The sequence below is a fragment of the Acinonyx jubatus genome, chromosome A2 (genome assembly GCF_027475565.1).
Source record: "Acinonyx jubatus isolate Ajub_Pintada_27869175 chromosome A2, VMU_Ajub_asm_v1.0, whole genome shotgun sequence".
NCBI lineage: Eukaryota > Metazoa > Chordata > Mammalia > Carnivora > Felidae > Acinonyx > Acinonyx jubatus.
Window position 1 is genome coordinate 101,865,888 of NC_069383.1, and position 13,108 is coordinate 101,878,995.

The following is a 13,108-nucleotide window of genomic DNA, read 5'->3' on the forward strand; positions in this document are numbered from 1 at the left end:
GTCATAATATTGTTGTTGTAACTTTTGCCTAAGATTGTTGTCCTCATCTTGACATCTTAAAAAATGCCACTGAGCCCTCCCGCTTGGTAGAGGGGGGCCAATTATAAGGCAGACTCTGGATGTTTCCGTACCAGATAACAGACCGCCTGGGGCTTGATTACCAGTAATTGTTGCAGAAAATGCGTGTGCTCCCTGGAATGCTAATTATTTATATTCATTGCTTAAATCCAGTGGTTGACAGTAATTCTTTTTGAGTTGCTCTTCAGGCAGAGCAGTTGAAGCCAGAAACAGAGTAACTTCTGTCCTGACTCCCTTGCTAAACAGAGTGGTACCTTCTCAAGATTAACTTCCTTATGTTATGTTACGTTACGTTAAAAATGTTTATTTATTTTTGAGAGAGAGAGAGGAGAGACAGAGTGCGAGCAGAGTGGGGAGGGAGGGAGACACAGAACCCAAAGCAGGCTCCTGGCTCCGAGCTGTCAGCACAGAACCCGACGCGGGGCTCGAACCCACGAACCACGAGATCATGACCTGAGCCGAAGTCGGACGCTTGACCGACTCAGCCACCCAGGTGCCCCATCCGGTGTACTTTAAACAGCTGTCCTTGAGAACTAGAAAGGTAAAGAAATTGAAGAAACAGGAAGAAGGCAATGCAAGCGATGGTGGATGTGGATAAGTGTGAACTTTTGACTGAAGCCTTTGTGTTCCTATTTTCTGCAGGACCAGGTGGAGCAGACACCCCCCGTCAGCCCACGAGACCTGGCAGGACCTGGCTTCCCAGCGCAGCCTGACCGGCTCACCAATCACCAGGGTAAGAAACGACAAAATCATGGTGACCCAGATGCCCTACCTTCCGACTGTGACTTTGCCACGTGCTGGGGCTCTGTATGCCAAGAAATCGTTCCTGCCCCTCATCTGAGAAGATTCTGGCCTTGGCTCTTCTCCCCTTTAAGGAAAACAAATTCAAAAATGGGGAGAAAATGCGTGGCTGTCAGATCTTCATATACAGGTGCCCCCTGCTTTTGGAAAGTCCGTTTTCCACTGCTTCGCTTTTGCGAAAGACCTACCTCCGTACTTGTCTTTGCTAACCGAAAGCGATCCTCCAAAGAGGATTTCCGCTTGGACAAAAAAGGACTCAGTGTTCCTTTTGCAGGGAGCCAGTATTGCGCGGGACAGTGGCCCCGCCATGCCCCTGTCCCCGAGCTCTACCCCGTGCTAAAGCATCCGGCCATCAGAGCCTTGAGCTGTGAGCCTCTCTGTGTCTTCCCTCCATTTATGTCGTCCGTCCAGAAGCAAGATGTGTCTTAAGCTATCGGAGAAGGCAGAGAGAGGTGATTTTTGGTGCTTGGAATGCTCACAGGGTTTGTCATATAAATTAACGGTAGCGAGGGGAAAGCTGTCTTTCTGTTCAGTGGGCAAAACTTCACAGTCAGTTCTACGGAGATTTATCTAAGGATGCAACTTAAGGGCAACTTGATGTTACCTATCCAGGGCTCCTCCATGGTGAAATCTTGTGGATTTTGGCATTCTTTTTTTCATGTTTATTTGCTTTTCAGAGAGAGTGTGTGTGCCCAAGTGGGGGAGGGGCAGAGAGCGAGGGAGACACAGAATCTGAGCTGTTAGCCCAGAGCCGGAAGTGGGATGGCAACCCACGAGCCGCGAAATCATGACCAGAGCCGAAGTTGGAGGGCTTAACCGACTGAGCCACCCAGGCGCCCTGATTTTGGCATTTTCATATTTGCACTTAGGCTGGTTTGGTGGGTCTGTGCTCTTGGTAATTCTCCACCTTTCTGTGATTTCTTCTGTTCCCCTTGTGTTAATTTCTGATGGGATCATCGTGGGAAAGAAAGGACAGGGGTTAAAAGCAAATTGGGTCTTAGGGATACTTGCTTTGATATGGGACGGGCAGCCCAAGAAGGGACCCAGTCTGGTTTGGGGGGAGGGACCAGGAAAAAGGCACATGACTCATGGTGTGGATTCCTACAGAAGTTAAGTCCAATAAATTGTAGGGTTTAGATAAGCTGGGAGGAATTAGAATAATCAGGTTTTTTAAATTGCTTAAGCAGAAAGAGGATGGAATGTTGCAAAAATAAAAGCTGGGAGCTTCATAGGAAGTCAAAGAGATGTTTCCTCAAGTGTTAGAAGATTCATAAAACAGTCAGGCTTTTCTGTGTCAGGCACACTTTCCTGGTCGTCTTTTAGAAAACTTGTAATGAGAAAGAGGAATATCGTTAATGTTGGCTTTGAAACTTTGGAAAATTTTAATTTATTACATTGCACTGCTTAGCAGTGGTCTCATTTAAGGTGAAATAATCTAAGTTTTGGTATTAATGTTCACACACAAGTCTATGTCTACGCTTTAGTCAAGAAAATTGACTCGATAGAAGGAAATTTACACAGAAGGAGCTTATTTGTTTAGTTTTAAATTATTTATGTTGAGAGAGAGTGCATACGTGCGCAGGGGAGGGGCAGAGAGAGAGAGAATCCCAAGCAGGCTCCACACTGTTATTTGCAGAGCCAACACGGGACTCGGTCTCACAAACCGTGAGATCGTGACCTGGGCCAAAGTCAGATACTTAACTGACTGAGCCACCCAGGTGCCCCAGAACTTTTTTTTCCTTTTTAACGTTTCTCTGTTTATTTTGAGAGAGAGAGCAAGAGTGGGGGAGGGACAGAGAGAGAGGGAGACAGAGAGTCCCAAGGAGGCTCCGTGCTGTCAGCACTGAGCACGACGTGGGGCTCGATCCCACAAAAACGTGAGACCATGACCTGAGCCGAAGTCGAAACCGTGAGTGTCTGCTCAACCGACTAAGCCATCCAGGCGCCCCTTGAAAGAACTTTTTGAAGCTTAAAGCTTCTTTAAGGTTTGACGACATCCAAGGTGTACTTTCAAGCATCCTGTAGATGTCACGCCTGCTCGGGTGGTGGCAGGGAGGGCTGCGCACCGAAGGCAGGGTGGGCTCCACGTGGAACAGAGCAGATCACCTCTCCTGCTCCGGAGCTCCGCAGCCCATAGTTGAAGCTGAGGGTCTGATGCGTCCCCGCACCTGAAGCAGGGTCTCAGGGAATGAATGAACGCGTCTCCACCTGTGACATTGAACACCTTTCCCTCCACTCCTCAGTAATTCTGCACACAGAGCTTGTAAAACAGGACAGTCAGAAGGACTCAGCCTGGCTGCACCGCAGGACGGGTGATTCTCCATCTCCTACTGAGAAGTGAGCCACCCGAGTCAGCAGGTCGCGTTTCCATATGCAGCGAAGTCTATCAAAGGCTTCGAGGGAAGCGTGTGTGTCACACTCAGGGCGGTGAATGATAGAAGAGTGTCATGAAGGACCGGACACCGTGACGGGCACGATGGGAGGAAATGACAGAAACAGGTGGGCGTGAGGAGCCCACGTGTTGGAAGTGAGCTGTTATGCCAACAGTTATTGGCATTTTAATATTTTACTGTTTACTTATTTTGGAGAGAGAGAGAGAGAGGGTGAGAGCTGGGGAGGGGCAGAAAGAGGGAGACACAGAATCCGAAGCAGGATCCAGGCCCCAAACTGTCAACGCGGAGCCCGACAGGGGGCTCGAACTCACTAACCATGAGATTGTGACCTGAGCTGAAGTCGGACGCTTAACCGACTGAGCCACCAGGCGCCCCAGATGATGCTCAGAGAACTCAAAGGAAAGGGGAAGGTTATTCCACATCTAAAAGCATCTAGCAAGCATCTAGAAAACAGAGGACGAAGAGAAGATCTGAGGAGAAAATGCAGACTTCCCAGTGCTTGAACGATGGTTGGACTGACAACCAACCTGGGCACAGCCGGAAAATAACACAGGGTGTTTTCAGAGGGTTGAGGGAGAAATGGCTGTCTGCCTGAAAGTGGATAGCGACATCTACTGAGAGCAAAATAAAGCTTTTTCGGGCAAACATTGAGCACATTTGTGACTGGCAGTCTTCCCTGAAAGATTTATTGAAAGCTGTACTTCAGTAAGAAAAGGCCGGGAGTGTAGGGAACAGTAGTAAGGTTAAACTGAACGTTGGATGATAATTAGACCCTGGGAGCGCACACGCACGTGTGTGTGTGTGTGTGTGTGTGTGTGTGTGTGTGTGTCTGTCTTGTGAGGTTTGTTCCGTGAGTGATTCTGTCATCATAAGACCCCAGTTGGGGGAAGTAGAATGTAAAACGATTTGAGGCTACGTTAAGAAAAAGTATACTAAGTTACGTACGTATTTTAAAATCTTAGCTGCGTCTAAAACACGGATTGTAACTAATGAAAGAATATGCGTAAAATCTGTACTCCTAACCTAGCAGAAGAAGTTATAAGGGAATCTGTATTTAATAAAAACAACCGACATCACCAGGAAAGGAGGAAAAACAGGATGTGAAGAATAAAAATGACGTCAGACAGAAAATACTGAATAAGATTGTAGGAGTTAATTCCAAGGATACCTGTTAACAGTATTAACAAGCCCGGATTGGTAGAAATACATAGAACCCTGCATCCAACAGGTAGACTCTTGATTCTTTTCTTTTTAAAACATTTTTTTTAATGTTTGTTTATTTTTGAGAGAGAGCACGTGAGCAGGAGAGGGCTAGAAAGAGGGAGACAGAGGATCTGAAGCAGGCTTCACACAGTGAGTGCAGAGCCCGTTGCGGGGCTTGAATTCATGAACTGTGAGATCATGACCTGAGTCGAAATCAAGAGTGGGCAGCTTAGGGGCGCCTGGGTGGCTCAGTTGGTTAAGCGTCTGACTTCAGCTTAGATCATGACCTCATGGTTTGTGAATTCAAGCCCCACGTCAGGCTCTGTGCTATCAGTTCAGAGCCAGGAGCCTGTTTCGGATTCTGTGTCTCCCTCTCTCTCTCCCTTCCCCACTCATTCTTGGTCTCTCTCTGTCCTTAAAAAACGAATAAACATTAAAAGAAAAAAATTCTAAGAGTTGGCAGCTTAACCAACTGAGCCATCTGGGTCCCCCCTCTTGATTATCTTCTAAAATCTGTGTAACTTTTTAAAAAATTGACCACATAAGGGCACCTGGGTGGCTCTTTCGGTTAAACATCCCACTCTTATTCTCAGCTCAGGTCTTGACTTCAGATTCTGAGTTCAAGCCCCATGCTGGGCTCCACACTGGGCATGAAGCCTACTTAAAAAAATTTTTTTTAAGTTAACCACATATGGAAAACTGTACTAAAGTTTTTAAATTTTTAAAAAAATATTTATTTTTGAGAGAGAGAGCGAGTGAGCCCATGAGAGGGAGGGGCAGAGAGAAAAGGAGACACAGAATCCAAAGCAGGCTCTAGGCTCTGAGCTGTGGGCACAGAGCCTAATGTGGGGCTCGAACTCATGAACCATGAGATTGTGGCCTGAGCCAAAGTTGGATGCTTTTAGGCGCCCCTAAAACACTAGATTTTAAGCGATCCATGTCATGCAAGCCACGTTCTTTGACCCAGTGTGATTAAATCAGAAGTCAACAGAAAAAGTTCCAAACAAAATGTGTAATATGCGTGGAAACTTTAAAACCCACTGTTACCCCAGTCCTGGGTTACAGAGAAACTCACAATGAAAATACCAGTTAGTCATTTAGAACTGAATGTAAAATGAGTGTACTTGCAGGTAGGAAGTTGTATGTTGCTGCTAAATTGTATTTGAGACTCCGTTTCTAATCTTGGAAGAGAAACGGAAATTAGGAGCATCAGAGATGGATGGATAACGCTAAGGAATGTAGAGGGAGGAGTTACAAAAATTAAGATCAGAAATTACGAGAATGGTGAAGAAAGTATCAACGGGTAGGGACCAAGCGAAATGTCAGCCTTTTGCAAAATCTGGCGAAACTGTGAACCTCCAGTAGAGTCCCTCGGGAGGGAGAAGGCACACAGGAAAACCACGCGAAGAGCGCGTCAGAGTTCAGACAAGAAAACCACGAACAACTTCATGCCTGTAAATGTGAAAATAGGGGCGAAATGGATAAAGGGTCGCAGCAATAAAGACAAAATTGCAACACCCAGTGCTGACACCGATGTAGAGCAACAGAAACTCTCATTGCTGGTGGGAATGCAAAATGGCGCAGCCGCTTTGGAGGGCAGTCTGTCGGTTTCTTGCAAAACTCAGCTTGCTCTTGCCGTACGACCCAGTAGTTGTGCACCTCAGTGTTTACCCAGAACAGCTGAAGATTCAGGTCCATGCAGAAGCCAACCCAGCAATGCATGTAGCTGCCTTGTTCGTCATTGCCAAAGCTCGGAAGCAACCAAGACGTCCTCTGTTAGATGGATGAGTAAACTGGTGCGTCCAGACAGTGGAATATTCCTCAGCACTAAGAAGAGGTGAATTATCAAGCCATGGGAAGACAGGGAGGAGGCTGTGCCGCACGGTACTGTGTAAAAAGGAACCCGTCTGAAAAGGCGACATGCTGATAGGATTCCAATTCCGCGATATTCTGGAGGCGGTAAAAAGACCAGTGGTTGCCCGGGATGGTGACGGAAAAATCTTCTCTGGGTGGAGCAGAGAAGATTTAGGGCAGTGACAGTACTGACGTTATAAAGACACATGATGTTACCAGGATGGGTATGGCTGTGCAGGTCCCCATATGGCATGCACACTACCCGGAGCGAACCCTAGGTCAGCCATGGACTTCGGATGGTTATGGTGTATCAGCATAGGTTTATCCATGGTAAAAATGTACCATTTCAGTGAGTGATACTGATCAGCGGGGAGGCTCTGCATGTGGGGGGGGGGGGGCAGTAGGTTTATGGGAAATCTCCATACTCTCCTCTGAATTTTGTCGTAAACCTAAAACTGCTCTAAACAAATAAAGTCTTTAAAAAAAAAAAAACACCACCAAACTGACACCATTAGAAAAATTAACCTAGAGTTTACCTAAGAAAATCAAGAGTATTTCTCCTGCACGGCGTGCAGGGAATGTTCCGTGACGTGACCTAATGTATAGCTCTGTGAGTAGCGTAGACAGCACTCAGAAGTTTTAGGTAGAGACATCGGAAGAAATAAGAAAGAATAGTTGAAAGAGGAAAACAAAATGAAACAGTTTGACTCTTGGCAGAACACAAAATCTTAACAAAGAAATAACTCAGAAGAATGGAGTCAGTAATCAATACCACCCCCTCGAAAGGGCTCAGGGGTTTTGCAGATGAGTGTCACAAAACCTTCAAGGAGCAAATAATTGCCCTCTTTGTATGAGCTGTTGGAGAGGTAGTGCCCAGAGCCTCTCCCACTCATCTTACAGTGTTTTGTAGCTTTGCAGGAGACGGTCCAAGAAATCCAGATACAGGCATATTTCACGTTACCGTACAACCACAAGGTCCACGTAAAACATTAGTCAAATTCAGCGGTCGGTCGTAAACATCGAACAAACGTTATGACCAAGTTGGGTTTATTATGATTGTGCAAGGGTGCTTTACCATTGTTACATGATGAAGACTTTATAACACTTTCAGAGATTTAAGGGGAAAAGATGGGCATCTCACCAGTGACCACAAGAACATATACAATTCTCCACTCGTGCGATGCAAAAGAAACGATAAGAGAACAAAACTGTTACTGAACCAGTACTTTCAGAAACCTCCATAACCAGTTTCTAATAATATATTTGTCAAAAATGTACAGCATCCGTCATACATGCAGGAATAATATCAGAGTCGTGTCCATGAAAACCTGGAATCACACCCGAGTGCCTGTTGTCAGTGGGGTCTTAGCCAGTGCAACAGAATACTAAACAAACAGAAATGACACTGAAACGGAGCAATGAAATCCGTGCCTATTTGCAGATTACCCAGACAGAGAATCCGCACAGACTTACAAACTTTTAAAATGCATGAGTTCTGGGGCGCCTGGGTGGCACAGTCGGTTAAGCGTCTGACTTCGGCTCAGGTCATGATCTCACGGTTCTTGAATTCGAGCCCCGTGTCAGGCTCTGTGCTGACAGCTCGGAGCCTGGATCCTGCTTTGGATTCTGTCTCTGTCAGAAATAAAACATAAAAAAAAAATGAATGAGCTCTTCAAGCGGGGAGATACAATGTGAGATCAGCAGATAAAATGGCACAGTATCTTGTGCAACTATAGAAAACAATCAGGAGGCGTAATATAAAAAGAAATCCCATGGACAATAATAGCTAAAATCAGAAGGTATCTAGGAATAAGTTAAACTCGATTCCTTGACATTGTATGATGTGGCTGAAGCACATAAAAAAGACGTAAATAAACTGGAGCCCTATCCCACGATCACAAATCAGAAGACTTACCTCGCAGAGGTGTCACGTTATCAAATTTACCTTTAAATTTAATGCAGATGTGACCAAGTTTTGCAGAGTTTTGGTATGACTTGACAGATAGCTTCTAAATTTCTTTTTATTTTGAAGATTTTATTTATTTTTAAGTGACCTCTATGCCCAACATGGGGCTTGAACCTACCGCCCTGAGATTATCAGTCACACGCTCCCCCGACTGAGCCAGCCAGTCTCCCTAGAGGGCTTCTAACTTTAATGTGGGCGGGTGGTAACAAGGCTTCATTAAGAGTCCTCACAATTAGGAAAGTGTGTGAATGATTCGTAGACGTAGAGACCCAACGACCAGAACAGACAATCCCGTAAAGAGACCTACCCATTTACGGAGATTCAGTGTAGCACAGAGAAGTCACAGCCGATCAGGAGGACCCGCGGGGCTGGGCGAGGGTGACTGGAGGATCCCTACCCCCATACTATCCTCAGTCATCAATTGCACGTCAATTAAACCACGGAAGGTGGAAAACAGCGGTTTTAAAAAACCTAAGAGTAGGGAGAATCTTCATGCCCTCAGGCTGAGAAAGAATTTCCTCTGTCCAGCTTAGCGCAACCGTAAAGGAAAACTGATGTTTGAGGGCATTGCAAACACGCATCTGTGTAGGGACATAGCGGCATTTAAAACCCTCACCGACGTCAGCCTGCGGGGGAGAAAAATCATTGCATTTAACGCGCGGATTGTTAGTATCCTCGGCTTATCGCGAAAGCCCTGTAAATAGGAGAAACGGTCAACTGGGAGAACTGGCCAAAAAAGCGTGTGCAGGAGGGCACACTGTGTCTGTGTCTGACTGCGGACACTCACGTCACACGGAACGTGGCAGCGACGGAGCTGGAGAGGGAGGGGGCCGAGGCTTGGGGTCTGTGATGGGAATGGAAGGGCATGCGCTTCTCGGTCAGGCGTGTCAGGAGGGAGCCGTCCAGCGCCCTCTGTAGGGAGCGGGCTCGGGGTCACAAGACGCAGGCCTATGGGAACCTGCCGTCGACCCTGCGGGGCATCTCCGAGCCTCCCCGGCCCCCCTCTGCGGTGGACACCAGGGTCAGTGCTCGGTTCCCCGTAGCAAGATGCCCTGAGACCACATGACAGAAATTGACAGCCATCTGGTGCCTCCTTACTGTGCAGGGCGCCCTCGGATGCTCCGATTATGGGCCTTAGGTTTGGGCCATGTGTTGGATGTCGACTCGGCGGGTTGTTCGCAAGGGACCTGCTGTGCCAGACAAAAGATTCTCTGTGACTTTCCTTTACCTGCCCTTTCTCTGGCAGAAAGATTTAACGCTCTTGTTTGTATTCGCTTGCTCCTCATGTAAGCAGCTTAGTTTGGGGTGACAGTTGCTACAAACCCCTCACACTCCGGGAAGGGAGGCATTTTCCTTTAAAAAGTTGGTGGCTTGGGGTGCCTGGGTGGCTCAGTTGGTTGAGGGTCCCTCCGACTTCGGCTCAGGTCATGATCTCACTGTTCGTGAGTTCGAGCGCCGCGTCGGGCTCTGTGCCGACAGCTCGGAGCCTGGAGCCTGCTTCGGATGCTGTGTCTCCCTCTCTCTCTGCCCCTTCCCCGCTCGTCTTCTGTCTCTCTGTCTCTCAAAAATGAATAAACGTTAAAAAAAAATAAAATAAAATAAAAAGTTGGTGGTTTGGTAACAGCTAGAATTGTGCTTGGCTGGTTTTTTAAAGATAACGCTTTTATGGCGGTCAAATACATAGGACAGAAAAACTGTTCCTTTTAACTTTTTAAGTGCACAGGTCTGGCATTCATTATTTTCACACTGTTGTGCCGTTATTAGCACCGTCCGTCTCAAAAACTTTATCACCCCACACGGAAACTCTGCATGCCTCAAGGCAGTAATTCTCTCCAGCTCTTGGTAACCTCTGTTCCGCTCTGTGTGTCTACGGTTTCTGGTTACCTCACGTAAGTGGAATCACAGGATATTTGTTCTTTGTGCCTGGCTTATTTCGTGTAGCACGGTCTTTGGGGTTCATCCTGGCGCATCAGTTTCGTTCCTTTTATGGATGAAGGCTATTCCACAGAGCACACGCTTTATGTTGTTGGCCTGACCGTGAACGTGTGCTGGGTTACGTCCACCTGTAGCTGCAGCAAATAATACCTGCTGGGGTCCTGCTGTCCCTTCCTTTGGGTACAATTAATAATGTGGTCAAGCTTTTTCATTCTTTTCTTTTCTTTTCTTTTCTTTTCTTTTCTTTTCTTTTCTTTTCTTTTTTTTTTATTTTGAGAGAGACGGAGACAGCGCAAGTGAGGGAGGAGCAGAGAGAAAGAGAGAGACGATTCCAAGCAGGCTCTGTGCTGTCAGCGCAGGGCCCGGGGTGGGGCTCGATCCCACAAACCGTGAGATCGTGAGCTGAGCCAAAATGAAGAGTCAGACGCTTAACCGACTGACCACCCAGGCACCCCTGGGTCAAGTATTTTCTTGACAATATTTCTGATAACGTGAGGTGTCCGAGGATTTTAGAAGTTTGGCTTTTTCTCATTTTATTTTATTTTTAATTTTTTTAAATGTTTATTGTTATACTTGAGAGAGAGAGAAACAGAGCGCCAGCAGGGGAGGGACATAGAGAGAGGGAGACACAGAATCCAAAGCAGGCTCCAGGCTCTGAGCTGTCAGCACAGAGCCCGATGCGGGGCTTGAACCCACGGACTGTGAGATCATGGCCTGAGCTGAAGTCAGATGCTTAACTGACTGAGCCACCCCGGCGCCCTGGCTTTTTCTCATTTTAAACAAGTTGTTTCTGACGGCTGTCGCTGCTCACTGCAGATGCTGAACTGAGCGACCACCCTCACCAGAGCACAGCTGAGCAAAGGTGGCCCAAAGAGCTGTTTCCGGTCCGCTTGTGGAGGGTGCTACAGTTGCCTGCGTGTTTGTTTCCAGACCGCGGTCCATTTGGAGACGGGGATATGTGTGCATCACGGTGAAGCCTCTGAAGATGTATTTAAACCATTGCCCATGGCCCCTGGAGTCCTACATCAAGGGACCCAGCGGCTCCCGTGGAGACCCCAGACCCCAGCCCTCGGCTCCTGAAACTGAGCAGTGCCTTTCTGCCCCGGCCTTTCACACTCCTGTCCAACCTGTCACGGCTTCTGGCTGTAGCTTCTCTTGGTTGTCCGTAAGCCAGAAGGATGGTTGTTAGCACACAGTTTCAACATGCAGAGCTCTGTTGGGGGGCCTGGCTTCCTTTCCCGTAATGTGTATGTACGGAGAGCAGATGTGTCGTGGGCATATTTCAGGACCTTCATATCTCGTTGGATAATCGGTTTGCCGAGTGGAAGAGACCAGAATTAGAGAAGATTGTCAGTAGAGAAGGTGAAGTAGGTCGAGAAAGATTGTTGTGTTTTGTTTCCTCCCCTGCGGGGAGCCACGGCAAATGTCACAGATGTTGGGGGCAGCCAGGCTTTGGACCAGTTATTCCCTGTGTCTGGTTTCTTCCAGGGGGTCAGGGGAGGACCCTGAGACCGTGGGCGAGTTAGTAACCACTTTGCGGTTGAAATTCTTCAATAGCAAATACCCATCTCACATCATTACTGTGAAATACGTTTGATAGGACAGTGATAACTTGGAGTCTCACGCTTGTCCCCACGTGTCTTTGGAGTTTTCACTGTCATCGGAGCCACATAGGGGAAACTGAGCTGGAGATGTTTGGTAACTTGCCCAGAAGTGACAGAGAAGTCACACACTGGTAAAATCGGAATCAAAGCCAAGTCCGTGCAGCTTTACGCTTGGAGGTAACTTAGGGGAAACATGGAGCATGTGCCTGTACATATAAGCTGTCCTGCAAGCATTACTTTATGTACCATATTTACCCCTTTCTCCCGAGATCGTGCGTTTCTTGCCGGTAGGAACCATGTCTGACTGATCCTGGAGGTTCTGCGATAGTGCCTTGTATTTAATAGTTAATGTTTAAAGAATGCCTGAACTCACATGCCATAGATGCATGTGGCTTCCAGAAAGGTCCTGCGTTCCTGCCCCTTCCCGCCACGTGGGAAGTCCTGGTAATTCCAGGCACCTGAGATGAGAAGAAGTTAACGAAGACCTTCCCTTCGTGTGGTGCCATTTAGGAGGTGACAGGAGAGCTTGGGTTGGGATGACAAAGGACGAAATCAGAAAGTCAGCTGAGCAGACCGTGTGGCTCCTGCTGACCGTAGCTTTTGGACCAAGCTCGAGTCGTGGTTCATTGGATGCCCTCTTACCTACTTCTCCTTTTACTGTGTTATCCACGAGAATATCGTTGACGTTCTACCCGTTTCACACACGTGCGTACACGCATGAAAGTAACTCTTCATAGTGTCATTTCCTCACAGGAAAACAGTGCTGTCCCCTAAAGATAAAGTTCTCTTTCTCCCATTCCCGTTCCTGAATAGTAATGAACATTGGCCTCTGCTTGGACATTGAAGCCAAAAAGTGATTATAATTTTGATTTCTTTTTCTCTCCCTCCGTGCCTAATCACCTTTTATTAGGGCTGAGATGCCAAAAGGCGAGGAAGAAAATCCTCCCTAATCCTTCTCCCACAAAATGACATCTTTCCGCCTTTTGGAATACATTCGGGCCACGTCTAATAATTGCGTTTGCCCACGTGATTAATGCTGCTTCTGCAGGATCCGTCTAAATAAATGACTGTAATGCTTACGGTCCTTCAGAAAGGTCATGATTTCTTGCCTCTACCCTCTGTGTCTTAACATGTTTAGGTGACCTTCCTGTTGTAAAAACAGGTTCTTAATCTGTTAACCAGTGAATCGACCTAACTGTGCTATGCAGTGGGCACTGTTGTTAACCCATATTTACAGGGGAGGAAACCGAGGCTCAGAGGCCAGAAAAGCCACC

The 13,108-nt window shown here is 47.2% G+C and overlaps 1 protein-coding gene across 9 annotated transcripts in view; it reads left to right on the plus strand.

Annotated features, from left to right (window-relative positions):
- Positions 1–13,108, plus strand: part of GRB10 (growth factor receptor bound protein 10) — a 182,866-nt gene that overhangs the window by 86,332 nt on the left and 83,426 nt on the right. For all 9 annotated transcript variants that reach the window (XM_053218707.1, XM_053218705.1, XM_053218700.1 and 6 more), the window contains one exon: positions 721–811. Coding sequence is in view for 4 of the 9 variants with exons in the window: in XM_053218700.1 (XP_053074675.1) it covers positions 721–811 (91 nt within the window). In the remaining 5 variants the exon portion in view is untranslated. The remainder of the gene's footprint in view (positions 1–720; positions 812–13,108) is intronic.